We start from the raw sequence: 22,910 nt of genomic DNA, 5'->3' as shown, positions 1-22,910 counted from the left end.
CAGAAGTTGTCAAACAAATCTAATTTCTTTTTATGAGGGGGTGAGCAAAACCATGGACAGAGGGGTGGCGGTAGACGTGGTATACTTGGATTTTGCAAAAGCGTTTGACACAGTTCTCCACACACGGCTAATGTGTTTGGTAAAGTCTATGGGCTTGGAAAAATCCGTAAAGATCGTATTCAGAGAGCAGTGGTTAATGATTCATACTCTGAATGGTCTAGGGTTGTCAGTGGTGTACCCCAAGGTTCAGTGTTGGGACCCTTACTTTTTAATATATTTATAAATGATATAGGGTCTGAGATTGAAAATCCCATTTCAGTCTTTGCAGATGACACCAAGCTGTGCAGTGGAATAACGTCCTTACAGGATGTCTTCAGTTTACAAGCTGACCTCAATGCACTGTTTAATTGGGCAACGACGTGGGAAATGAGATTCAATGTTGATAAATGTAAGGTTATGCACTTGGGGGCTATGAATGTGCATGCATTATACATACTAGGGGGGTACAACTGGGGGAACCAATGGTGGAGAAGGTTCTGGTAGATCACAAGCTTAATAATGGCATGCAATGCCAAGCTGCGGATTCTAAAGCAAAAAAAATCCTCTCCTGTATTAAATGATTATTATACAGGATTTATATAGTGCCAACAGTTTGCTCAGCGCTTTACAATATAACGGGAGACAATACAGCAACAATGCAGTTCAATACAAGAGGGATATGAGGGCCCTGCTCCTTGGAGCTTACAATCTAGGAATGAGAGATATCATATTACCCCTGTACAAATCATTAGTAATACCTCATCTGGAATATGCAGTTCAGTTTTGGGCACCAATTCACAAAAAGAACATTGGGGAACTGGAGAAAGTACAGAGAAGGGCAACCAAACTGATAAGAGGCATGGAGGAGATCAGCTATGAGGAAAGATTAGAGGAACTGAATTTATTCTCTCTTGAGAAGAGGAGATTAAGGGGGGATATGATCAACATGTATAAATACATCAGTGGTTCATATAGTGAACTCGGTGTAGAGCTATTCACCCTGAGGTCATCACAGAGGACAAGGGGGCACTATTTATGTCTGGAGGAAAAGAAATGTAATCTCCAAACACGGAAAGGTTTCTTCACAGTGAGAGTTGTGAAAATGTGGAATAGACTCCCTCAAGAGATGGTTCTGGCCAGCTCAGTGGATTGCTTTTAAATAGTCCTGGATTCTTTCTTGGATACACAGAATATAACTGGTTACTAACATTTATAGGTAAAGTTGATCCAGGGAATATCCGATTACCTCTGGGGGGATCGGGAAGGAATTTTTTTCCCAGCAGGAGCAAATTGGATCATGCTTTTCAGGGTATTTTTGCCTTCCTCTGTATCAACTGTGGGTATAGGATTATAATTTATTTTTTTTTTTATGGTTGAGCTGGATTGACTTTTGTCTTTTTTCAGCCAGACTAACTATGTAACTGTGTAACTCGCAGTGTTGTCAATGAAACAAACTTTGGAAATGAGTTTTACATTAATCACGTACCTTGCAAATTCAAATAAAGATGCTAAAGTAAATATAGAGCAGCGGTCTCTAAACTGTGGCCGGGGGCCGGATGTGGCCTTTATCTGGCCCTTGGGGCACTGTTTCATCAACTGTCACTGGTGATGGAGCACCATTACTGACACCATCAATGAGGAATTATACTTCTCACTGATATCAACACTCCTCCTATTAAAACTGATGATGGGGCTTTTCTGCTCCCACTGGCTACAGTCCGGCCCCCCTAAAGTCTGAAGGACCGCAAATTGGCCCTTTGATTAGAAAGTCTGGAGACCCCTGATATAGAGCAATACATTTTGTTAATATTTATGTATTGGTTTTTACTTTTCTTTCACTTTCTGTATCTCAAGCAAGGATGAAACCTGTACTGAGGTAGTATGGGAGTTGCTGGTGCTGACCTCTGCTTTTAAAAAATACTCTGTACCTGGCTGTCATACTAGTCCAGCAGCTGTAGTATTTTCTGTCTAACCAGTATGCAGATCATTAGTTCTGACTTTGCTTTCTTGATCTACAGGCAGCTAGTCATTTCAGATTAGCTTTGGCATCTTCGTTTTCTTTAAAGTGGAATTTCACTCTTTCAGTCAACAATGACTATTTTAACCCTTATGTTAATAGCATTAGTAAATAGATAGGAAAGTATATCATATTTACTTGTTTAAGCTTTTTTTTTACATTTCTTTAGTTACTTCCTGGTTTCCAGGCCTAGAAAAATGTTGTCTTACATCCCAGGAGTCTTCAGGAGGGGTTTTCTCAGCTAAGCACACCCTCCTGCCTGCATCTGCATGCCTGAACTAAGGGCAGATGGATTTCATTAGGTAATTGCAGCATGAATGATCTGCCCTTACTCAAGATGGCCATGGCCAGAAATGCTGGGGGGGGGGGGGGTGTTTTTCAAAGTGATTTCTCAACTTAATAAAACATGGAGACATGGCTGGATGGGGGAGTTTACTTTGAATATTAAAAATGAATTAAATAGCGTTTTTGGTTTTGTAGTGTTCAGATGAAGTTTAGTTCTGCTTTAAGTACAGGTTTCCTTTAACTGCTTGCCCGCCACCCTATAGCTGAAATACTGCTAGAGGGTGGCAGGGCTGCGAAAAATCACATATATATATATATATATATATATATATATGTGTGATTTTGTATTTCAGCTGTCAGTCACCGGGTCCCGGGCTGAGATTCTCTGCCGACACCCAGCGATCACCGAGTATCACTGACGGGGGAGAGGTCTGTATGTAAACAATACAGATCTCTCCCCTGTCAGCTCCTACACATTGATTTGTATGACTCTGCATAGCAGAGCCATACAAAGCAGCGTGCTTACACTGTAAACCACTGATCGCCCCAGATGTTAACCCCTTCTTGCCCAGTGTCATTAGTACAGTATCAGTGCTTTTTATTAGCACTGATCACTGTATTAGTGTCACTGGAGATGTTATTGACAGTTAGTCAGTTCTCCCCCAGTGTCAGAATGCCCTCCGCAGTCCCGCTATAAGTCGCTGATTGCCGCCATTACTAGTATTAAAAAATAATTAAATACATTCCAGTATACTGTATATACCGCCATTTGTAGATGCAATAACTTTAACGTAAACCAATTAATTTACGTGTATTAGGATTTTTTTTAGCAAAGACATGCACCAGAATACATTTTGGCTTAAATTTATGACGAAATTTGATTTTTAAAATTTTTTTACTGGGCATGTTTAATAGCAAAAAGTCAAAGATATTGTTTTTTTTCTCAAAATTGTCAGTCTTTTTTGCTTATAGCACAAAAAAATAAAAACCGCACAGGTGATCAAATACCACTGAAAGAAAGCTCCATTTGTGGGAAAAAAGGATATAAATCGAATTTAGGTGCAGCGTTGCATGACCGCATAATTGTCAGTTAAAGTAAAACAGTGCCGTATCGCTAAAAGTGGCCTGGTCAGGAAGGGGTATAAATTCTTTGGAGGACAAGCGGTTAATAAAGTAATACACAAGGTTACCATGAAATTGTTGATCGTAGCTTGACAGGATGTAACTACTATTATGTAAAACAATACCTAATAAGTTTAAAAAGAACATATTTTTGACCATGTGTTAGGATGTAACATGTGTCATGTTTAGGATGTAAAATGAAGCCCCCCAGGCTGCATCCCTCTTAGACTACTTTCACATGGATTGGAACAAAATAACGCATATGCCATGTTTTTACTGTGTTTGCAGTGCATTTTTAACATGATGTGTGACTCAAAAACCTGCGTTTTTGATGCATTTTTACAGCGTTTTTATCGATTTTAGTGAGAAGGTGCCTTTTTTTACCGCACCAAAAATGCAGCAAGCGTGACTTGCACTGGACCCACAAGGGATCAGTATGAAGAGTTCCATAGGAATACATGGTCACACACTTTGCTTCCGCATTTTTTAACATAAAAGCGGAAGAAAAATGGATCAGTGTGGAAGCAGCCTTACTGAATATCGACGTTCTTCTCCCTCAGGTTCCTGTCGTATATAAAATTTTGCACATCTGTGTATGGGAGGGGGGGGGGGGTTTGTCTATCCACACAACTGTATCGTCCATTCACAGATTTGTGAGACTACAATTCCCATCTGCCACCACTGCAGAGGGACTCATCATTCTCATTGGATCGCAATGTGATGACATCACTACCCGTAGTTCACTGATTCTTCCTCCAGCCCAGTAACCAAAGGTCCCAACCTCGGTACGGACCTGTGGCTAGAGGTACTGTATAGTCTGTAGCAGCCTGTGCTTATCATTCATTGCAATTGCAATGCATTGCACTCTCAAATGCAAAAAAAAATAATAAATGCACATTTTTTTTAACTCGGTGTGGGTGCATTTATCATTTTTTTTTTGAAAAGGTGGAATAAGTCTTACTACATTTGAACTACAAGATCTGCAGCGGGTCATTTTTTATAATGCCCGTCGCACGTGAAGCAGGTAACGCTAATGAGAACAATCTGATTCGTCCAAAAATCAGTTCAATGATAGCAGTTTTTTTCTGGTCACATTTGTTTCTGGGTTTCCAAAATAACTCTGCTAATTGGACATTTTTTTACAGGCGTTTTACTGGCCATCTAGCAAAACTGGCCAACCAAGTCACTGCTGTGGATTTCATGCAGAACTTTCTTGAGAAAAACCGAGAGGACAACGGTTACCGTGGAAACATCACCTTCCTGCAGGCTGATGTCACCCATTTAGAATTTCCTGATAACAGGTACATCGGGGGCCCTAGGATACCTATTGACTGGGATATCACTTGCTGTCAAAATAAGACATCCAATTAATTTATTAGATGTTTAATTGCAGAGTACTATAGTGATTTGTGTTCTCTTTTATTTTAGTTATGATTTTATCTTCTCTAATTGGCTCTTCATGTATCTGAATGATACTGAGCTAATGGCACTGATACAGAAGATGTTGGGATGGCTGAAGCCTGGTGGTTATCTCTTCTTTAGGGAGTCCTGTTTCTTTCAGTCAGGTCGGTATTAGACAGATATATACATTTCTATTAAAGTGATACTAAACCTAAAAACGTGTATTTACCTTAATGCATTGCTTGCATTGAGGTAAAAAAACGTTTTTAAGTTCCTTGTACTCCCCCCTCCCTGTGTGAAGGGGAAGAGAGGGGAGAAGAGACCAATGGCTGCATCTCTTCTCTCACTTCCTCTTCACACAGGGACTCGAACAGCAGGAGTCATTGGCTCTTGCTGCTGTCAATCAAGTGCAGTGAAGAGGACGGGGGTGGGGTGGGGCAGGGCTAAGTCCCACTGTTTTCCTCTATGAAGCGTGGCTCCGTAGACACACAGGTTGGAAACAAGCAAGCACGCAGCGGTTGTCCCCATAGCAAACAGCTTGCTATGGGGACACACATAGAAGAGGAAGAGCCAGGATCACCAGTGGCGGACCTAAGAAGAGGAGGATCTGGGCCACTCTGTGCAATACCACTGCACAGAGCAGGTACCGTATTTTTCGCTCCATAAGACGCACTTTTTTACCCAAAAAATATGGGGGAAAATGTCTGTGCGTCTTATGGAGCGAATACTGAGCAGTCCTCCACCTGTCACCGCTGCCGTGTTAGGGCCAGCGGCTGTCCCATCCCACTGCAGCCTGTCACTGAAGTTCACCCTACCTTATCCCCTCTCTCAGCGGGCTGTCCCCGCTGCTCTTCATAGCAGGCAGTCCCTTTGCCGAACCCAGCTTGCTCTGCAGTCTGGTCCGCCCTGCAGGCGTGGCCTGTCCTTGGAGCTCCTCCCCGATCCTGGCATTTCTATGTACTGCGCTCCCTGCTCTGCAGTCTGGTCCGGTCTGCAGGTGTGGCCTGTCCTTACAGCTCCTCCCCGCTCCTGGCATGTGTCCATAGTGCGTTCCCTGCTCTGCAGTCCGGTCCTATCTGCTGGGGTGGCCTGTCCTTGGAGCTCAGTGCGCCCCCTGCCTTCTATAGCCTGCCTTCTGTAAGTTAGAAATGACAAATGCTGGGAGTTGTAGTCCTTTTCCTTGATGTATGGTGTCAGATCATTTGATATTCTGGGTGGAGGGGCCCTGTTGGGATTTTATATGATGTAGTATGTCCGCAGTCTCTGTTCATCCCCTGTACTGTGTCCGCAGTCTCTGGTCATCCCCTATACTGTGTCTGCAGTCTCTGGTCATCTCTTGTACTGTGTCCGCAGTCTCTGGTCATCTACTGTACTGTGTCCGCAGTCTCTGGTCATCTCCTGTAGTATGTCTGCAGTCTCTGGTCATCTCCAGTAGTATGTCTGCAGTCTCTGGTCATCTCCCGTACTATGTCCACAGTCTCTGGTCATCTCCTGTACTGTGTCCGCATTCTCTGGTCATCTCCCGTACTATGTCCACAGTCTCTGGTCATCTCCTGTACTATGTCCGCAGTCTCTGGTCATTTCCTGTACTACTGTACTATGTCTGCAGTCCATTGGTTCAGAATATTATTTTTCTAGTTTTCCGCCTCTAAAACCTAGGTGCGTCTTATGGTCAGGTGCGTCTTATGGAGCGAAAAATACGGTAAGTATAACATGTTTGTTATTTTAATTTAAAAATTTTTGCCTTTACTAACACTTTAAGTTGACCGTTATTACAGTCCCCATGAATCACATTGCTGGCCAAACAGTGATATAAAGACCCCCAGCAGTGAGCCAAATGTTACCCCATTCACGCTGGTGCCTCTCGGCCTTTTATGGGGTTTCTGAGGCAGGGTGGGTTTAAGGTCATGTGACCGCTGTGATTAGCTGTCATGGCAGTCACATGATCGGAAAGGTCCCGATCGCAAGGAGAGATCGGGACCTTTCCGTGGGACACTGACACGTGCTGGGAGCACGCAGTTTGTTTACAGTAGGTGCGAAAATATGCAGCCGCTCGGCTTCGAGGCCCAGCCGCTGAGAGGCTGCATATTTGCGTACAGTTGGCGTGAAGAGGTTAAAAAATATTGTATGACAGCCAGTTGAATTGTTTTTTTAATTTAGATTTTGAAGATTAGTTAAATATTTTTCTGTTACACAGTATTACTGTAATGAAATTAGACCCATGTGTGGCTGGCTGCTGCATAGTGTAGAAATCTCGCTGCCACCACAATCCATGTCTTGCATTGCCTCCCTCCTTTTAGAAACTACTGCATGGTGTGGTTTAAAAAGGTTTAAGGTCATATTAATAGTTGAATAAAATTATTTTGGAGCTGTGTATGAAGATCAGTGTCACATTTTTCATTCACAGGGGATGCTGAAAGAACATTTAACCCTACAGTTTATCGTACCCCTGCTCTGTATAACCATCTGTTGACATCAGTCACTTCGAAGTCTGGAGACAATGGTTTTGAAATTGTGATGTCAAAGTCTGTGCAGACATATATTAAGGTGAGCAGATGTTTTACATACTTTATTCTGCCACACCTATCATTAACAGGAAACTTTCAAGATCAACAGCAGCCTGTTCCTCTCTTCGCCTTAGGGAGTCTTTCATCTGTCATGTTGGATTGCACTAATATGAAAATTATTGGTGCTTACTATATGTTGCATAACAATAATTTTCTGTCTTGTGATTATCACACATTTTATGTTGATGATTGATTTGATATCACACAAGAAGAGTTGCACTGCTTCAGTATATCAAGGACTCTAAAAGTGAACCTGTACTCTGCACTTTTAAAATCCCAACCATGGCACTACCTGCCTGGAGTTCGCATGTTCTCCCTGTGCCTGTGTGGTTTTCCCCTGGGTACTCCGGTGTCCTCCTACACTCCAAAGACATGCTGGAAGGTTAATTGGCTTCTCTCTAAACTGGCCCTAGTATGTGTATGTATGAATGTGAGTTAGGGACCTTAGATTGTAAGCAAACTGAGCAAACTGAGGATTAGCGACTGATATGAATGTGCAATATATGTAAAGCGCTGTGTAAATTGATGGCGCTATATAAGTACCTGTAATAAATAAATAAATGAAAATGAAAAAACCTGCCTTCAACGATCCTGTCGGTCACCTAAAAAAAATGAGCTGAAAGTCTTCTGCAAAAAAAAGAGTTTTTGCAATCGCCTCTTTGAATCGCCTCTTCAGCAGCCCTTTTCTCCCTACCTTCCCACTATTCCAGAGATGCAGCCTTTGCTAGTCTTTTTGTTAACCTTTACATAGTTACATTGTTAGTCTGGCTGAAAAAAGACAAAAGTCCATCCAGTTCAACGATAGAAAAAAAAAAAGTTATAATCCTATACCCACAGTTGATCCAGAGGAAGGCAAAAAAAACCAGCAAAGGGAAGCTTGTAGTTTATTCATCCACCCACACAGCCGTGCCAATTTTAAAAGTGACAGTGGAACCCCCACCCACTTTCACTGGGTTAAGGGGGGCTACTCTGGGTGAAGCTGGAACCTGTTATATGTTACACCTTAAATAGGGGTATAATATTTTCTGAAAGGTGTACTTAGCCTTTAAGTGTCTGATGCCTGTGTCCCCCATTGCACTGCGGATCCATTCTACGAACCCTACATCACTGATGAGAAATGTACTTATGTATGGTCTAAAGGATGGAACCACCATGACTGGCAGGGGAAACAGACATCCAGATGACAATTTTTAGCTCCTTCAATTTTTTTTTTACAATTGTAGGAGCCTGTTGAGCAAGAGGGGATTGATAGGGCCACCCCCTGAGCAAATTTTGACTGGTTCCTCAGGAACCAGCTGAAATTCGTACAGTTTATGGCCATCTTTAAGGCCTGGTTCTCACCTATGTGTTTTCCAGTGCATTATCAGTTTTGCAGAAATGCACTGCTGTCCATTTAACATGGTTTCCTATAGGTCATGTTCACATCTGTGTGTTTTCCACCAGTTTTTTCAAAGGGTCAGGGACTTTTTTTTACACACAACAGGTTGCACTTTTGCTTTTATAGATTTCAATGGAAACACATCAAAAATGTTGTGCTTGCATGTTCTATGCGTTTCTGCTGTGTTTTTTCTGGTTTCGCCATCAGACAACAAACACCTCCCAAAAAAGCAAAACATCAAAATACTCATGTGAAAAAATGTGTTCATTGTACTCATTTTTATAAATGACTCTCACTGTGTACTGCAGGACATGTTAGAATTTCTGTTTCAATACTGTCTATTGTTGGAGTCCTCTATTGTAACTTTTCATGCTTTATGATGTTTAAACTGTTTGGTGTTTATTGAAGAACACTCCTCTATACACACACCACCTACGTAATTTTCCTTCCCTTTTCATGCTTTTTTTTCCAAGTGCTGCATCTGTTTTATATATACCCCACTCTGTTTCTGGGTATCACATTTATGTGTAAACAAAGTTAAAAGCCCACACTGTGTTTACAGATAAAGAAGAATCAGAACCAGGTCTGTTGGCTACTGCAGAAGGTCCCCCGGGAACCTGATGGTCACCAGGGCTATGTGACATTTCAGCAGTTTCTGGATAATCAGCAATATTCCCGAAGAGGAATCCTCAGATATGAAAAGATATTTGGGGAAGGCTTTGTGAGCACTGGAGGGCTGGAAACCACTAAGGTGAGGCCTGGTTTAAATTTTGAAGGCAGTTGAAATAGATTTTGTTATATCGGAAACACTGAAATGTGTGTTTATTACAAAATACAGGCCACCACTTAAAGGTACAGTAGGTTTCATGGAATAACACCTGGTATGAACTAGGAGCATAGCTAGGGAGCACATAGAGGTAGATCACACTGGGCCTGTTGTACAGGGCATTTATTGAAGGGGTTTTAGCACACAATAGGATAGAAGAGAATTAAATGAAGTTAATAAATACAAAAAGCATGGGTCAAAGTTCCAACAAATCACAAAATAGGAATTCAGGAGTGCCAGCATTAACTATGCTCATGTCAAGGTAGCACCACATCCAAAGATCCCAGTGTCCAGATTGCAGCACACAGCCAATACAAGACTGCACATTCCAGTAGTCCCAATCCAACTAGCAATGCACATGGCCAACATGGAATGGTCAGTCCCAGCTCTTCTAAGCTCTTTCTAGTGTCCTCAAGTGCGACCCTGTAACCATCTCTCACTTTTTTCGCTAAGCACAGGTCTTTAATATTGTACCTGGAGTTCAATCAGAGACCTAATCCCAAATTACCAATGCTGAGATTGTCTGTCTATGTCCTGGTATATGTTGAATCCTATGCTCCATGCTGAATCTCCAGACTCCCTGTATGGACACAGGAACCTACTGTATCATTCAATTATGCACATGAGCTGACTGATTTACACAGTTTTTCATGTAACCTATATTTTACACAGACTGCTGATTTTACTCTAACATCTAAAAATACTGACCTATAATAAAAGACCTATAGTTGGTCATGTATGTTAAGAATTCTCCCGTTCAGCCTCTTGGGCTGAACAAGAAAAATCAATTGATTCCTCCATCCACGCTAAATAGTATGGATGGATGCACCTGTAGTGCTGACTGTTGTATTCTGATAATACCCGAACAATGCCTGCATTGGTTTAGATGCAGACGGTTTTCAGTCAAAATTTTCCATATGGAAAAAAAAATGATTTTTCTTGAGCCAATGAACGCTGACAAGGCCACCAAGGGAATTAATTTCGGACAATTCAGCAGGGATCAGCAAAATAAATTCTGTATATAGCCAGCCTAGGTTCTACCATTGTGCTATTAAATGCCTGGTGCACCAGGTGACTCCTCTAACCATATTATGTGTTCATCTATGGATTCCCAATGCTGATATGGTTTAGACCAGTGGCTGGCAAACTGTGGCCCGGCCATTGAATGTGGCCCTTTGCTTGCCTTTATCTGGCCCTTGAAGCATTATTCTTGCCACTGACACCAACAATGGGGCATAATTCCTGCCACTGACACCAACAATGGGGCATAATTCCTGCCACTGACCCCAACGAAGGGGCACTATTCCTCCCACTGACCCCAACAAAGGGGCACTATTCCTCCCATTGACACCAAAGATGGGGCACTATTATTCCAAATGACACCAACAATGGGGCACTATTTCTCCAACTTACACCAGCGATGGGGCACTATTCTTCCCACTGACACCAAGAATGGAGCATAATTCCTCCCACTAACACCAGTGATGGGGTGCTATTTCTCCCCCTAATACCAAAGATGGGGCATTGTTTACATACACTGGGCACAATCCAGCCCCCCTAAAGACTAAAGGACAGTAAACTAGCCCTTTTGGAGACCCCTGGTTTAGACTATTCCTCATAACACAAGTGTAGAGTGGTACAGCTTTTTGGATTAGGTTTCAGTTAATGGAACTGCACTGAAATGTTTTAATCATGCTACATACTTTTAATTATTTCTTCTTGCAGGAATTTATTTCCATGCTGAACCTTATTCCTGGTCAGCGGGTCATTGATGTTGGTTGTGGCATTGGTGGAGGAGACTTCTACATGGCCAAGGTAGATTTGTGTTCTTGAAATGCATACAGGGCACTGAGCTTACCTGCTATAGAGCTTCAGCTTTTCCTATAGGATTAATGTACCAATCCAACCCACTACCATTTGAGATCTGGGAAATCGGTTTGTTTAGCAGATTATAATGCAGGAGAGATATTCCCAAACACATCCACTTAAGGATGAACATAACTCTGGAAGCTGCCAACAAAGTCAGGCTGAGGACAGAGACCTGGTCAGCAGTATTGCCTTCAGGTTGTCTTTCCCCATTACAATGCCTTGTTCTGGACTTTGTCTTCTTGTAGGGGGTATCTTGGTAGAGGCAGAGCTTTTGCTTCCTCATTTCAGAACCTCAGCAAGGAGAACCATAAGCAACAAAGTGGTGACCTCACCAAATTTCATACTAACTATCCTCCTGACACCAGCAGGCAGAGACAGCGGAGCATGATTAACATTTCTGAATATGCCCTAAAACTGATCAAATCCATTACCTTTTGAGTTCAGGTCCGCTTTAAGCCCTTTGCTGTTTTTTTACACTCAGAAAACCCAAACTACTCATTAGTAGACATGCAGAGAAAATATTATTTAATGAACTTATTTTTTTGTATTTGTTGCTTGTTTCATTAAAAGAGAAGTATTTTTTTTTTTTAAATCATACTTATCTAGGTAGATGCAGCATTGTTTTGATGCTGCATCTATTCCCCGCCGGCTCTAAGGGTGAGAACTGAGTAAGTAAACATCGCTGATCACTCAGTTCTCCCCTTCTGCTCTGAGCAGAGAGCTGTGACTGTCAGTCACTAGCTTTTTGCTCTGCCTCTCCAGCACTCACTGAGAGGCTGAGCCAGGTGCCAGTTCAGGCTCCTGAGTGGATCCTGACCATATGGTTGTGATCCTTCTCCAGTCTGGACCAGCTCTGTAATGTCTTTGACGAAAAACAGGTCACAGGAGTGCAGAATGAACTGCACTCCTGTGATCCACAGGAAAAGTAGAGCCAAACGATCTTTGGCTCTACTTCTTTAATTGATAGTACAGGTTTTATATATCACCAACAGTTTGCGGAATGCTTTACAAAATGTAGGGAGACCGTACTGTTACAATACAGTTCAATGCAAGCGGGACCAGATGGCCCTGCTTGCTAGAGCTTCTGTTCTAAAAAGCATTAGGATCTGGCAACTCCTTTCCTGTTGCTATGTTTTACTGATACACCTTGGGAGCTATCACACTTACTGGCTGGGAACAGGGACACAAGGACCTGGGGGTATGTTTTACATGCCATTTTTGGGTCAGTAACAGGAAGGAGAGACCAGTGAATTGTCTTTTACTGATCTCCCTCTGCTCTACCCGGCGGCAGTTGATGGGTGTGCTTAGTCTGGGAAACATGGCAGGGGTGCAAACATGGGAATGGATGGGGGGGTGAATATCTTGCAGCTTGCTTTCAATTGACATCTGACAGTGGTCAGATTTACACACACTGCTGCCACTGAGAGTGTGCATAAACCTGCCACCAAAGCCACCAACGTTATTTCTTCATCGATGGCAGTAAAGGGGTTAAATGGTATAAAAGTTCAATTTCCTGAATCTGTAGATTTTGTTAATTTGACAGACCCTGTACATAAAGCTAAACTGTATTAGTCTTTTTGGCTTGGTTATAATTTTTTTTTCTCTCTACCAAGACGTATGGGGTGGAAGTCCTGGGGATGGACCTGTCGTCTAACATGGTAGAAATTGCCATGGAAAGAGCCATAACAGAGAAGACTCCTCTGGTAAGTGATACATCTGAAGCTATTTAGGGGCTTTATTTGTTACATTTTATTATAAACTGATTATTTGTTCCTTGGTTATTGAAATGACATTTTCTCCCTCCTCAACAGGTCCAGTTTGAAATTGGAGATGCCACACGACGGATCTTCCCAGAAGCATCATTTGATGTGGTGTACAGCAGAGACACCATCCTGCACATCAATGACAAGAGAGCCCTCTTCGAGAGATTCTATGTAAGTCAATTAACTGATTCAACTGTATGCTCTGCATTTAGGGGCTGATCTATGAAACTGAAGAAAAAATCTGAACAAAACTATATAGTGGTTGCCCTAAGCAGTGTGGAAGTGTAGATTTTTTGCCTATAAAGGAAACCTGTACCAGACAAATATTATTCTGCCATTGCTGACCTCTCTTCCTGTTTGGCTATTATTCTGCTTTAGTACTTTCAGATTTACTGGCCTGCATAGTCATACAGGTTAGTCTTTCCTACTTTCCTAAGCTGCACATTTGTTCCATGTCAGTGTCTTGGAAAGTAGTGGAGTCCAAGAAATCCAGGCAATTAGGATTTTCAAAAAAGAGGCCAGCAGTGTTTTCTCAGCACAGTATTCTGTTAGGATGATCAAATTCACATACACTCCTTAAATCTTTAGACCAACCTTTCCAACACAGAGGAATCTTTGAAATAACTTTCCAGTCTCAGTCCCTTCTAAAATTACTATAGCTACTCATGTCTCATAACTCATGATACATTAGTGTGATGGTCAGTGTGAGGAATGTTCCTTACACTTGTGGTTAGTGGGAAGAATTATCCCCGTATAAATAGCTAAAGAGATCAGTGGTGTTAGTGGGAACTCTGAGGGTAGAAACTGTTAATTGCCCAAGGAACCCCTTGTAATCTCTGCAGGAACTCTAGTTGAGAAACCTTGGTTTAGTCCAGTGGTCTCCAAACTGCAGCCCTTTGCTTGCCTTTAGAAATTATTCCTGCCACTGACACCAACAATAGGGCATAATTCATGCCACTGACACCAACAATGGGGCATAATTCCTTCCACTGACAACAAAAATGGGGCTCTATTCCTCCCATTCACACCAATTATTTCTCCACCTAATACCAAATGGTTTACTCCCACTGGGCACACTCCGGCCCCCCTGAAGTCTAAAGGGCAGTAAACTGGCCCTTTCTTTAGAAATTTTGGAGACCCCTGCTTTTAGTCTAATAGAATGTTTATAAAGAGACAATTGTGATTTTTTTCCCCTGAAGTGTTTGCCTTCTTAAAGTGTATGTAAACTCAAATTTTTTTCTAATTTGCTCCCTTTTGGTCTTCAGAATATACCGTTGAAAGTGCTTTGTCATAACTACTCAATAGATGTAAAAATACCTGTTGATTTGGCCAGAAATCTCATAAGTCGATAACTTCCTGTGCGCTCTCACTGTACACAAGGAATAGAGATTTAACCTTCACATACAGAAAGGCTTCTTCACTGTGAAAATGTGGAATAGACTCCCTCAAGAACTAGATCAGTAGATTGTTTTAAAAAAAGACCCAGATGCACTCCTAATAATGACAGGGAAAGTTGATGCAGGGAATATCCAATTGCCTTATAGGGGATCAGGAAGGATTATTTCCCCCAGTGGAGCAATTTGGATCACGTTTCATTGGGGTTTTTTGCCTTCCTCTGGAACAACTGTGTGTTTACGATCGCCTAAGCTCCCACCTTACAGACAATAACCTCCTTGACCCACTACAGTCCGGCTTCCGTCCCGTACACTCCACTGAAACTGCCCTACTCAAAATCACTAACGACCTACTAAACGCCAAAGCCAAGGGCGACTACTCTGTCCTCCTTCTCCTGGACCTCTCTGCGGCCTTCGACACAGTTGACCACCCCCTCCTCCTTAATAAACTACTCTCCCTTGACATCAGAGATACCGCTCTCTCTTGGTTCTCATCCTACCTATCCTGACGCTCCTTCAGTGTCACCTACAATGGTGCCACCTCCCCCTCCCTCCCCCTCTCTGTTGGGGTCCCCCAAGGCTCTGTCCTTGGACCCCTTCTCTTCTCCATCTACACCTCCTCCCTGGGCAAACTCATACACTCCCACGGCTTCAACTATCACCTCTATGCTGACGACACCCAAATCTACCTCTCCACCCCTCTCCTCACCCCCACTATCTCCACCCGCATCACTCACCTCCTAAATGACATCTCAGACTGGATGTCGCTACATTTCCTCAAGCTCAACCTCTCCAAAACCGAGCTCCTCGTCTTTCCCCCTGCCCACACCCCCCCCCCCATCCTATCCATAATCACCAACAACTCCACTATCACTCCCGTCCCGCAAGCCAAAGTCCTTGGCGTCATTCTTGACTCGAACCTCTCCTTCCAACCGCATGTCAAATCACTCACAAACACATGCAGGCTCCATCTCCGCAACATTGCCAAGATACGTACCTTCCTCACCCTTGACACCACCAAACTTCTAGTACACTCCCTCATCATCTCACGCCTTGACTACTGTAATTCTCTTCTTACCGGCCTACCCAAGTGCAGGCTCTCCCCGCTCCAGACCATCCTGAACTCAGCGGCTAGACTCATCCACCTCACCACCCGCTCCACCTCTGCCACCCCCTCTGCCTCTCCCTCCACTGGCTCCCGATTGCCCAACGCATCAAATTTAAACTTCTAACCCTGACCTACAAAGCCGTTCACAACACTGCCCCTGACTACCTCACCAACCTGATCCCCAATTACCGCCCTACCCGTACCCTTTGCTCCTCACTGGACCTCCTTCTATCCTGCTCCCTGGTCCCCTCCTCCCATGCACGACTGCAGGACTTCTCCAGGTCCTCCCCCATCCTCTGGAACTCACTGCCCCAATCGCCTTCCCTCTTCACATTCAGGCGCTCCCTAAAAACCCATCTCTTCAGGGAAGCCTACCCCACCCTCACCTAACGGCCATTCTCCCTCTTTCCTCCCACCCCTCATTCCCCTCAGCCACTTCCTACTGTACCTTTACCCCCTCCCTCCTAGATTGTAAGCTCGAAAGAGTAGGGCCCTCTTACCCCTCGTACGTTGTTTGTTATTGTTGTACTGTGCCATGTATTGTCCCCCCCTCTATTGTACAGCGCTGAGCAAACCCTTTGGCGCTATATAAACCCGATGTAATAATAATAATAATATAGGATTGTGTATATGGAGTTTTTCTGTTTGTGTGTGTGTTTTTTTTTAATTGGTTGAACTAGATGGACTGAGGTTTTTTTTAAGCTAATTATTTAACTATGTAACAAGGAGGGGTTAAAAGATGAGGAGAGGTTTACTTTCTTTGTAACACATCAGAAATGAAGTAGGCAGGTCTGACACCAGGGGCTCAGGAATTCAGACTTGTGGTGTCTCTTCAAAGCGGAAGGTAGGAGTACATTATATTTCTGGCACATCATCTGTCATATTCCTGTACCTGCAGCATGTAAAAAGGTATAAAATGTAGTAAAGTGTTCAAGAGATGTACTATGTCTTGTGTGTGATGTGTTTTCTTTTCTTTTATTTTAAGATTTACACTTTAATCAGTTATTCTCTGTTCTTTTCTTGTCCAGTCCTGGATAAAACCTGGAGGAAAACTCTTGATCACAGATTATTGTTGTGGAGAACGGCCATGGTCTCCCGTATTTGAGGAATATGTGAAGCAGAGAGGATATATTCTGTACACACCTGAAGAGTATGGACAGGTATTGCATCTATTGCTTTATTAATCCCAAGGCTTCTTGGGCATTATAGAATTTACTTTGTACAACTTGGTGAGAGTTGAGGGCTACAAATCCTAGACATTCACACTACCAGATTACTTCCCCAGACAGGTAAAGTAGAAACTAGCTACTTAGCGTCCTGTAGAACGCCTGTTGTGATATTGCCTAACAACAAACAGAATAGATGTAACTGATTATTATACAGTATGATTCCATGAAGCAACATACATTTTGTTGATTATTATGCTCTTTATTTAATATGGACAGGGATCAGTGTCTTATTTTCTCAAGATTCCTGCTCCCTGTATTTGTTACTGGTTCATAGTTTAAGTATTTTATAAAAAACAAGAGATAAGCACATTTTTTTTGTCGTCATATTGTGCCACACCACTCATATAGAACAACACAAAAACAAATAGGAGTATGACTTTTTAGGCACTGTATAAAAATTCTCATAAAAATAAATTTTTTTTATTCATGATAATGCACTAAAACAATCATAATAAAAAACAACAGCTGATCAACAACAGAATTTTGTACAAAGACCATCTTATGATCAATGTGATATAACAAATGCAGATCAAGTGGATCAACCCCCTCAGATTCACCTCCCATTTTTTCTTAAATTCATCAGAGACTTTGGTTATATTAGGGAAAATGTGTATTCATAAGCCCATCGGGTTGTATCCTTTTTTTTAATGTATTTTTCAAACGGTTTCATATGCCAAAGTAAGGCTGACTTTTTTCAATTGACTTACTCAAACTGAAAAAAGGAAGGAAAGACCTCCTTCCGGCTTTTAATTATTCTCATTTTGATGTTGATAATTGGGCATCAAATCCTCCCAATTGGTTTCATTAAATTTCTCCATACTAACAACAACAATCCCAAATATATATGGAAAAATACAGAAAATATAAAGGCTCTGGTCAAACCAAAAGTCAGAAGCATGATCAGCCTCCAATCAGAAAAACTTTGCTTTTTTGAGCACACATTTTCCAGAACGATTGTGCTTGACTATTTGAACAGGGATTTTTTAATAGCTGCTCTCTTCATTTGTTAATGATATATAGTTTATGTATTTTATGAAAAACAGGAGATAAGCACTTGTTTTTGCTGGATATTTTTGATACAGCAGCCTTTGTTTGAAGAACTGACTGGATTGCTTTTGCATTCTCTATGGGATTTTTCTTTACTTTATTAATTCCTATAAAATCAGAATTGTTAATAAGAATGATTTGCCACCATGCTGTTCTTTTCTCACTCAAACATATATGATTGGTCATAATTTTATTACCACCCACTGAATGAGTAGGTCCGACATTTGCTGCCATAACAGCACATTTGGTGCCAAAACAGCCCTGGCCTGTTGAAACCTGGATGCCTCTGAAGGTATGCTGTGGTATCTGGCACCAAGCCTTAAGTAGCAGATCCTTTAAGTCCCGTAAGTTGCAAGGTGGGGCCACCATGGATCGGATTTGCCTTTCTAGCACATCCCACAGATACTCAGTGGATTGCGATCTACAGAATATGGAGGCAAAGTCAACATCTCAAATTTGTTGTTTTCCTCAAACCATTCTTGAACCTTTTTGCAGTGTGGCAGGGTGCGATATCCTGCTGAAAGAGGCCACTGCTATCAGAGAATACCATTTCCATGAAGTGGTGTACTCGATCAGCAACAATGTTTAGGTAGGTGGTATGTGTCAAAGTAACATCCACATAATTGGCAAGACCAAAGTTTCACAGCAGAAAATTGTCCAGACCTACACAAGCTTGCCTTCTTCCCATACTGCATCCTGGTGTCATCTCTTCCCCAGATAAGCGAAGTGCACGCAACCGGCAGCACAGTGGCTAAATGTTTAGCACTTCTGCCTGGCAGTACTAGGGTCATTGGTTCGAACCCCAGCCACAGCACCTCCTGCCTGGAGGTTGCATGTTCTCCCTGTGCCTGCCTGGGTTTCCTCCGGGTACTCCGGTTTCCTCCTACACTCCAAAGACATGCTGGTAGGTTAATTGGATCCTGTCTAAATTGGCCCTTGTATATGAATGTGAGTTAGGGACCTTAGATTGTATGCCCCTTGAGGGTTAGGGACTGATGTAAATGTACAATATATATGTAAAGCGCTATGTAAATTGACGGCGCTATATAAGTACCTGAAATAAAATAAATAAATAAATAAAATAAATCCTTATGATGTAAAGGAAAACATGATTCATCAGACCAGGCCACCTTCTTCCATTGCTCCATGGTCCAGTTCTGATGCTCATGTGCCCATTGTAGGTGCTTTTGGCTGTGGACATGGGTCAGCATGGGCACCCTTACCGATCTCTGACTACACAGCCCCATACACAATAAACTGCAATGATCATTTTTTCTGCTTTAAGCACATCAACTTTATAGACAACACGTTTACTTGCTACCTAATATATTCCACTGACCTTCAGATGCCATTGTGACAAGATAATCAGTGTTATTCACTTAACCCATCAGTGGTCATAAAATTATTGCTGATCAGTGTATGAAAATGGGTTAAATACATTTTTTTGGGTTCAATCTGATTTTTATCAATTTTCAAATAAAGAGAAGAAGGGATACAGAACGTAAAAAAAGGAGGGGTGGTGTACAGGTGTTACATCACACAGATAGAATACATCAATACTGGGGGTATATATTAAATATCCTGGTTTGATGGCCTGGCAAGCATAATATGATTGTCTAATGATGAGGGCAACCATAGTTGCCACCGAAGCAGGTCAGACTTCCAAGTAATCAGGTATATATACTAGTGCTAGAATAGCAACTAACCTCCTACAATTGTTCGATACTCTCATTTTTCATACTACATGGACTTTTCAAATACTTAAAGTTTAATAAACTTTAAAATATTAACATTGACGTATAAAGCTGTTCATAATACTGCCCCAACTACATAACCGATCTGGTATCCAAATACCACCCAAAACGTACTTTCCGCTCCTCACAAGACCTCCTACTCTCAAGTTCCCTGGTCTTCTCCTCCCATGCCCGTCTCCAGGACTTCTCCAGGGCTTCCCCCATCCTTTGGAACTCCCTACCCCAATCCATCAGACTATCACCTACTCTCCTCACCGTTAGGCGCACTCTGAAAACCTATCTCTTCAGGGAAGCCTACCCCGCCCTCAGCTAATTACTGAACTCCTCCACTCCTCCTATCACTCCATCCCCCACAGCTATTTCCTCCTGTACCACTATCCCCTCCCTCCTAGATTGTAAGCTCCAAGGAGCAGGGCCCTCAAACCCCTCGTGTTTTGAATCATATTGTTACTTTACTGTCTCGTGTACTGTCTCCCATTATAATGTTATAATGTACAGCTCTGAGCAAGCTGTTGGTGCTATATAAATCCATGCAATCTTACCCCAAAAAGCTCTTGTATGGCACTTCAGGTGCAAAAAATGCACAAACTGCCTACCTCAAAGCGGAAATATGATTGAAAGCTTTAAATACATCAAGGGGTGAATAAGGTTCAGGAAGGCAGTATTTTCAATATGAAGCTTAGACCAAGAACACGAGGACCTCAAACTAGCAGGAGGAAAGTTCAAAACTAATCTTAAAAAGTATTATTTTTACAGAAAGAGTAGTTGATACTTGGAATAGACTTCTAGCAGAGGTAGAGAATCGGTTAACAGTAAGTAGAGTCAAACATGCTTGGAACAAACATAGACCTATATTATACTCAGACAAAAAAAAAAAGTAACAAAAAGAAAAACATATAAATAAAAAAAATGCGTGAGACTCGATGAACTGCTTGGTAATTTTTCTGCCATCATTCTTCTATGTTTCTAAGCTACACTGGTGTTTGATTGGAAACTCATAGTTTGTCCCAAATTCTGTCACTCACTTATGCTGTAGTGCTTGCACTATATGCAATTGAGCAAAATGTTTTCATGAAACAACTTTTTTTATGATAGCGGTTCTTTCATTAAAGTAGGCAGTTTTGTAAAGTAAAAGTATAGCACAGATAAATACAGATTTTTACATTTTTAAATTCTTTTTTTCCCTATAGTTCCTAGAGAAGGTTGGATTTGTAAAAGTTCAAGCTCTGGATCGGACTGAACAGTTTGTACAAGTTCTGAATAAAGAACTCACAAGGACACAGGAAATAAAGCAGAAATTCTTAGAGGTATAATAAAACGGACTGAAACCCTAGAAATAGATTTGTTCCCAATTCATTATTTCTCAGAAAATCCAAAGCAGATGAATTTTTCCATTTCTTTTTTATTCCTTTACAGAGTTTTTCTGAAGAGGATTACAACTACATTATTGATGGGTGGAACGAAAAACTTCATCGCTGCAGTTTAGGAGATCAGCGCTGGGGTTTGTTTTATGCTGAGAAACCTCTGGAGATTGTTGCCTAAAATCTTCTTGTTTAATCTGTCATTATGGATGTTTGAATAGGAATCTGTTTCTATGTTTATACAGTATTTCTAAAAGTAATAATGACATGGATTAATTTCTGTGCCTTTTTCTTATGTATGTTCAATTCAGTGTTTCTATAGAACTTTACAGGCTTTGTATAAAGAGCATACATGGCATAAATGACAACAGATCTCATGCAAAGGTGGTGATATGTGCATGGTTTCAGTTATAATTGGAAAGTGTAATTCCAATTATTGGAAACACATTATGTCAAAATCACAGTTGCAAGGTAAATTCATAAAAAGTGAAACATTTTGCCCTAGGCCTTCAGTCTAAAAGAATTCTCATTTTAGGAAGATGTCTATGGTATAAGCCAACTTAGCCTTGGCTTCAGAGATTACATTCAATGCTGACAATGTGAATGGGATCCAGGCTGCTTACCGTGTTAAAAGTTAAAAACGAATGTTACCAAGGAACATTGTGTGAATTGTAACTGTTAAGACATATTTTCTGCTACCAGTAGTAGCCTTTTGTGATTACCAGTTTGTCAAAAGACCACTGTAAGAATCTGCATTACTACTTAAAATAAGGATTTCAATCAAGAAACCCTTGACCTCTCCCTAAAAATTCTATGCAAGTTACTTATAATTTTATGCCATATACTCAGAATTTGCATCTGAATTTTTTTGCTATTTTACGTAACTGAGTATCTTTAGCTTTGACCCTTACTGTATCTGAAAACTACCTCTCAATTGTAGCCCAATTGGGAAAGATGTTCCCTGCCGTAAACCAGCTTCATTGTAATCACCAATGTCACAAAAGTTGGACAGGTGGCTAAAGCTACTAATCGCATTCCTCATCAGCCGTGATGAAAAAGCAAAGCAAGGTTTTTGACTTGAAAAAACTGTAAAAATGTAACTTCAGCTGAAAGTGTTTATCTTTTTCAAAATAAAACATTTTTTTGTGGCTTGTGTATGCGTACTTTTGTAGTGCCTAAAACATCATTCTGAAGCTATTCCTGTGTAGTTGCTGTGTGCAATGGTGGTACAAGTCCAATCAGCTAGCAGTGATGGAAAAAAAAAAAAATTGTCAAGTCATTCAGGTAGTTACTTCTGTCTTAATGATTGTGGCCATTCTGAACCCTTTTCTTATGCATATAATACTGAAAAGGCAATACTGTAACTGGATGTTAAAAATTTATAGGTGATAACACTTGGGGTAATCGATCCAGGGCATATCTGATTACCTCCTGGGGGATCAGAAAAGATTTTTCTTTTACATTTATCAATGATCGCTGCCTCTCTACTTAATTCTTGACCAAAGAGGGTTTTATAGTACCACCTACAGGAACAGGATTAGGCAGAAATAACTGCAGCTCCTATGGACAGTTCTTTCAAGGCATAATAGCCCCTCTCTGTTATAGGCAAACTAGTTATTCAGGAGTACAGACCTGGTTCCCTTCTGGGACCTGTGATTCCACAAACCTTTTTTCTGAGGCTCCCTTGGGGTAGTATGGAAGTTAGCATGTTAACCTGTTTCTGGGGTTTTGGTTTCCCATCCTTCATTGG

General features: G+C 41.5%; 1 protein-coding gene across 3 annotated transcripts in view; it reads left to right on the top strand.

Moving 5' to 3' along the window:
- LOC149440833 (uncharacterized) overlaps positions 1-22,308 on the top strand; it is a 38,802-nt gene extending 16,494 nt beyond the window's left edge. For all 3 annotated transcript variants that reach the window (XM_089658066.1, XM_089658067.1, XM_089658068.1), the window contains exons 3-12: positions 4,609-4,764; positions 4,892-5,028; positions 7,272-7,411; positions 9,372-9,560; positions 11,361-11,450; positions 13,118-13,207; positions 13,316-13,438; positions 16,798-16,929; positions 20,990-21,106; positions 21,216-22,308. In XM_089658066.1, coding sequence (XP_089514192.1) covers positions 4,609-4,764; positions 4,892-5,028; positions 7,272-7,411; positions 9,372-9,560; positions 11,361-11,450; positions 13,118-13,207; positions 13,316-13,438; positions 16,798-16,929; positions 20,990-21,106; positions 21,216-21,341 — 1,300 coding nt within the window. In that variant the 3' untranslated portion in view covers positions 21,342-22,308. The remainder of the gene's footprint in view (positions 1-4,608; positions 4,765-4,891; positions 5,029-7,271; positions 7,412-9,371; positions 9,561-11,360; positions 11,451-13,117; positions 13,208-13,315; positions 13,439-16,797; positions 16,930-20,989; positions 21,107-21,215) is intronic.
- Positions 22,309-22,910: the final 602 nt, after the last annotated feature.

The sequence above is a fragment of the Staurois parvus genome, unplaced genomic scaffold (assembly GCF_062004578.1).
Source record: "Staurois parvus isolate SC_StPar_1 unplaced genomic scaffold, SC_StPar_1.0 ptg001051l, whole genome shotgun sequence".
Lineage (NCBI taxonomy): Eukaryota > Metazoa > Chordata > Amphibia > Anura > Ranidae > Staurois > Staurois parvus.
The sequence above is the reverse complement of the archived record's forward strand: the minus strand, read 5'-3'. Positions and strand labels throughout refer to the sequence as shown.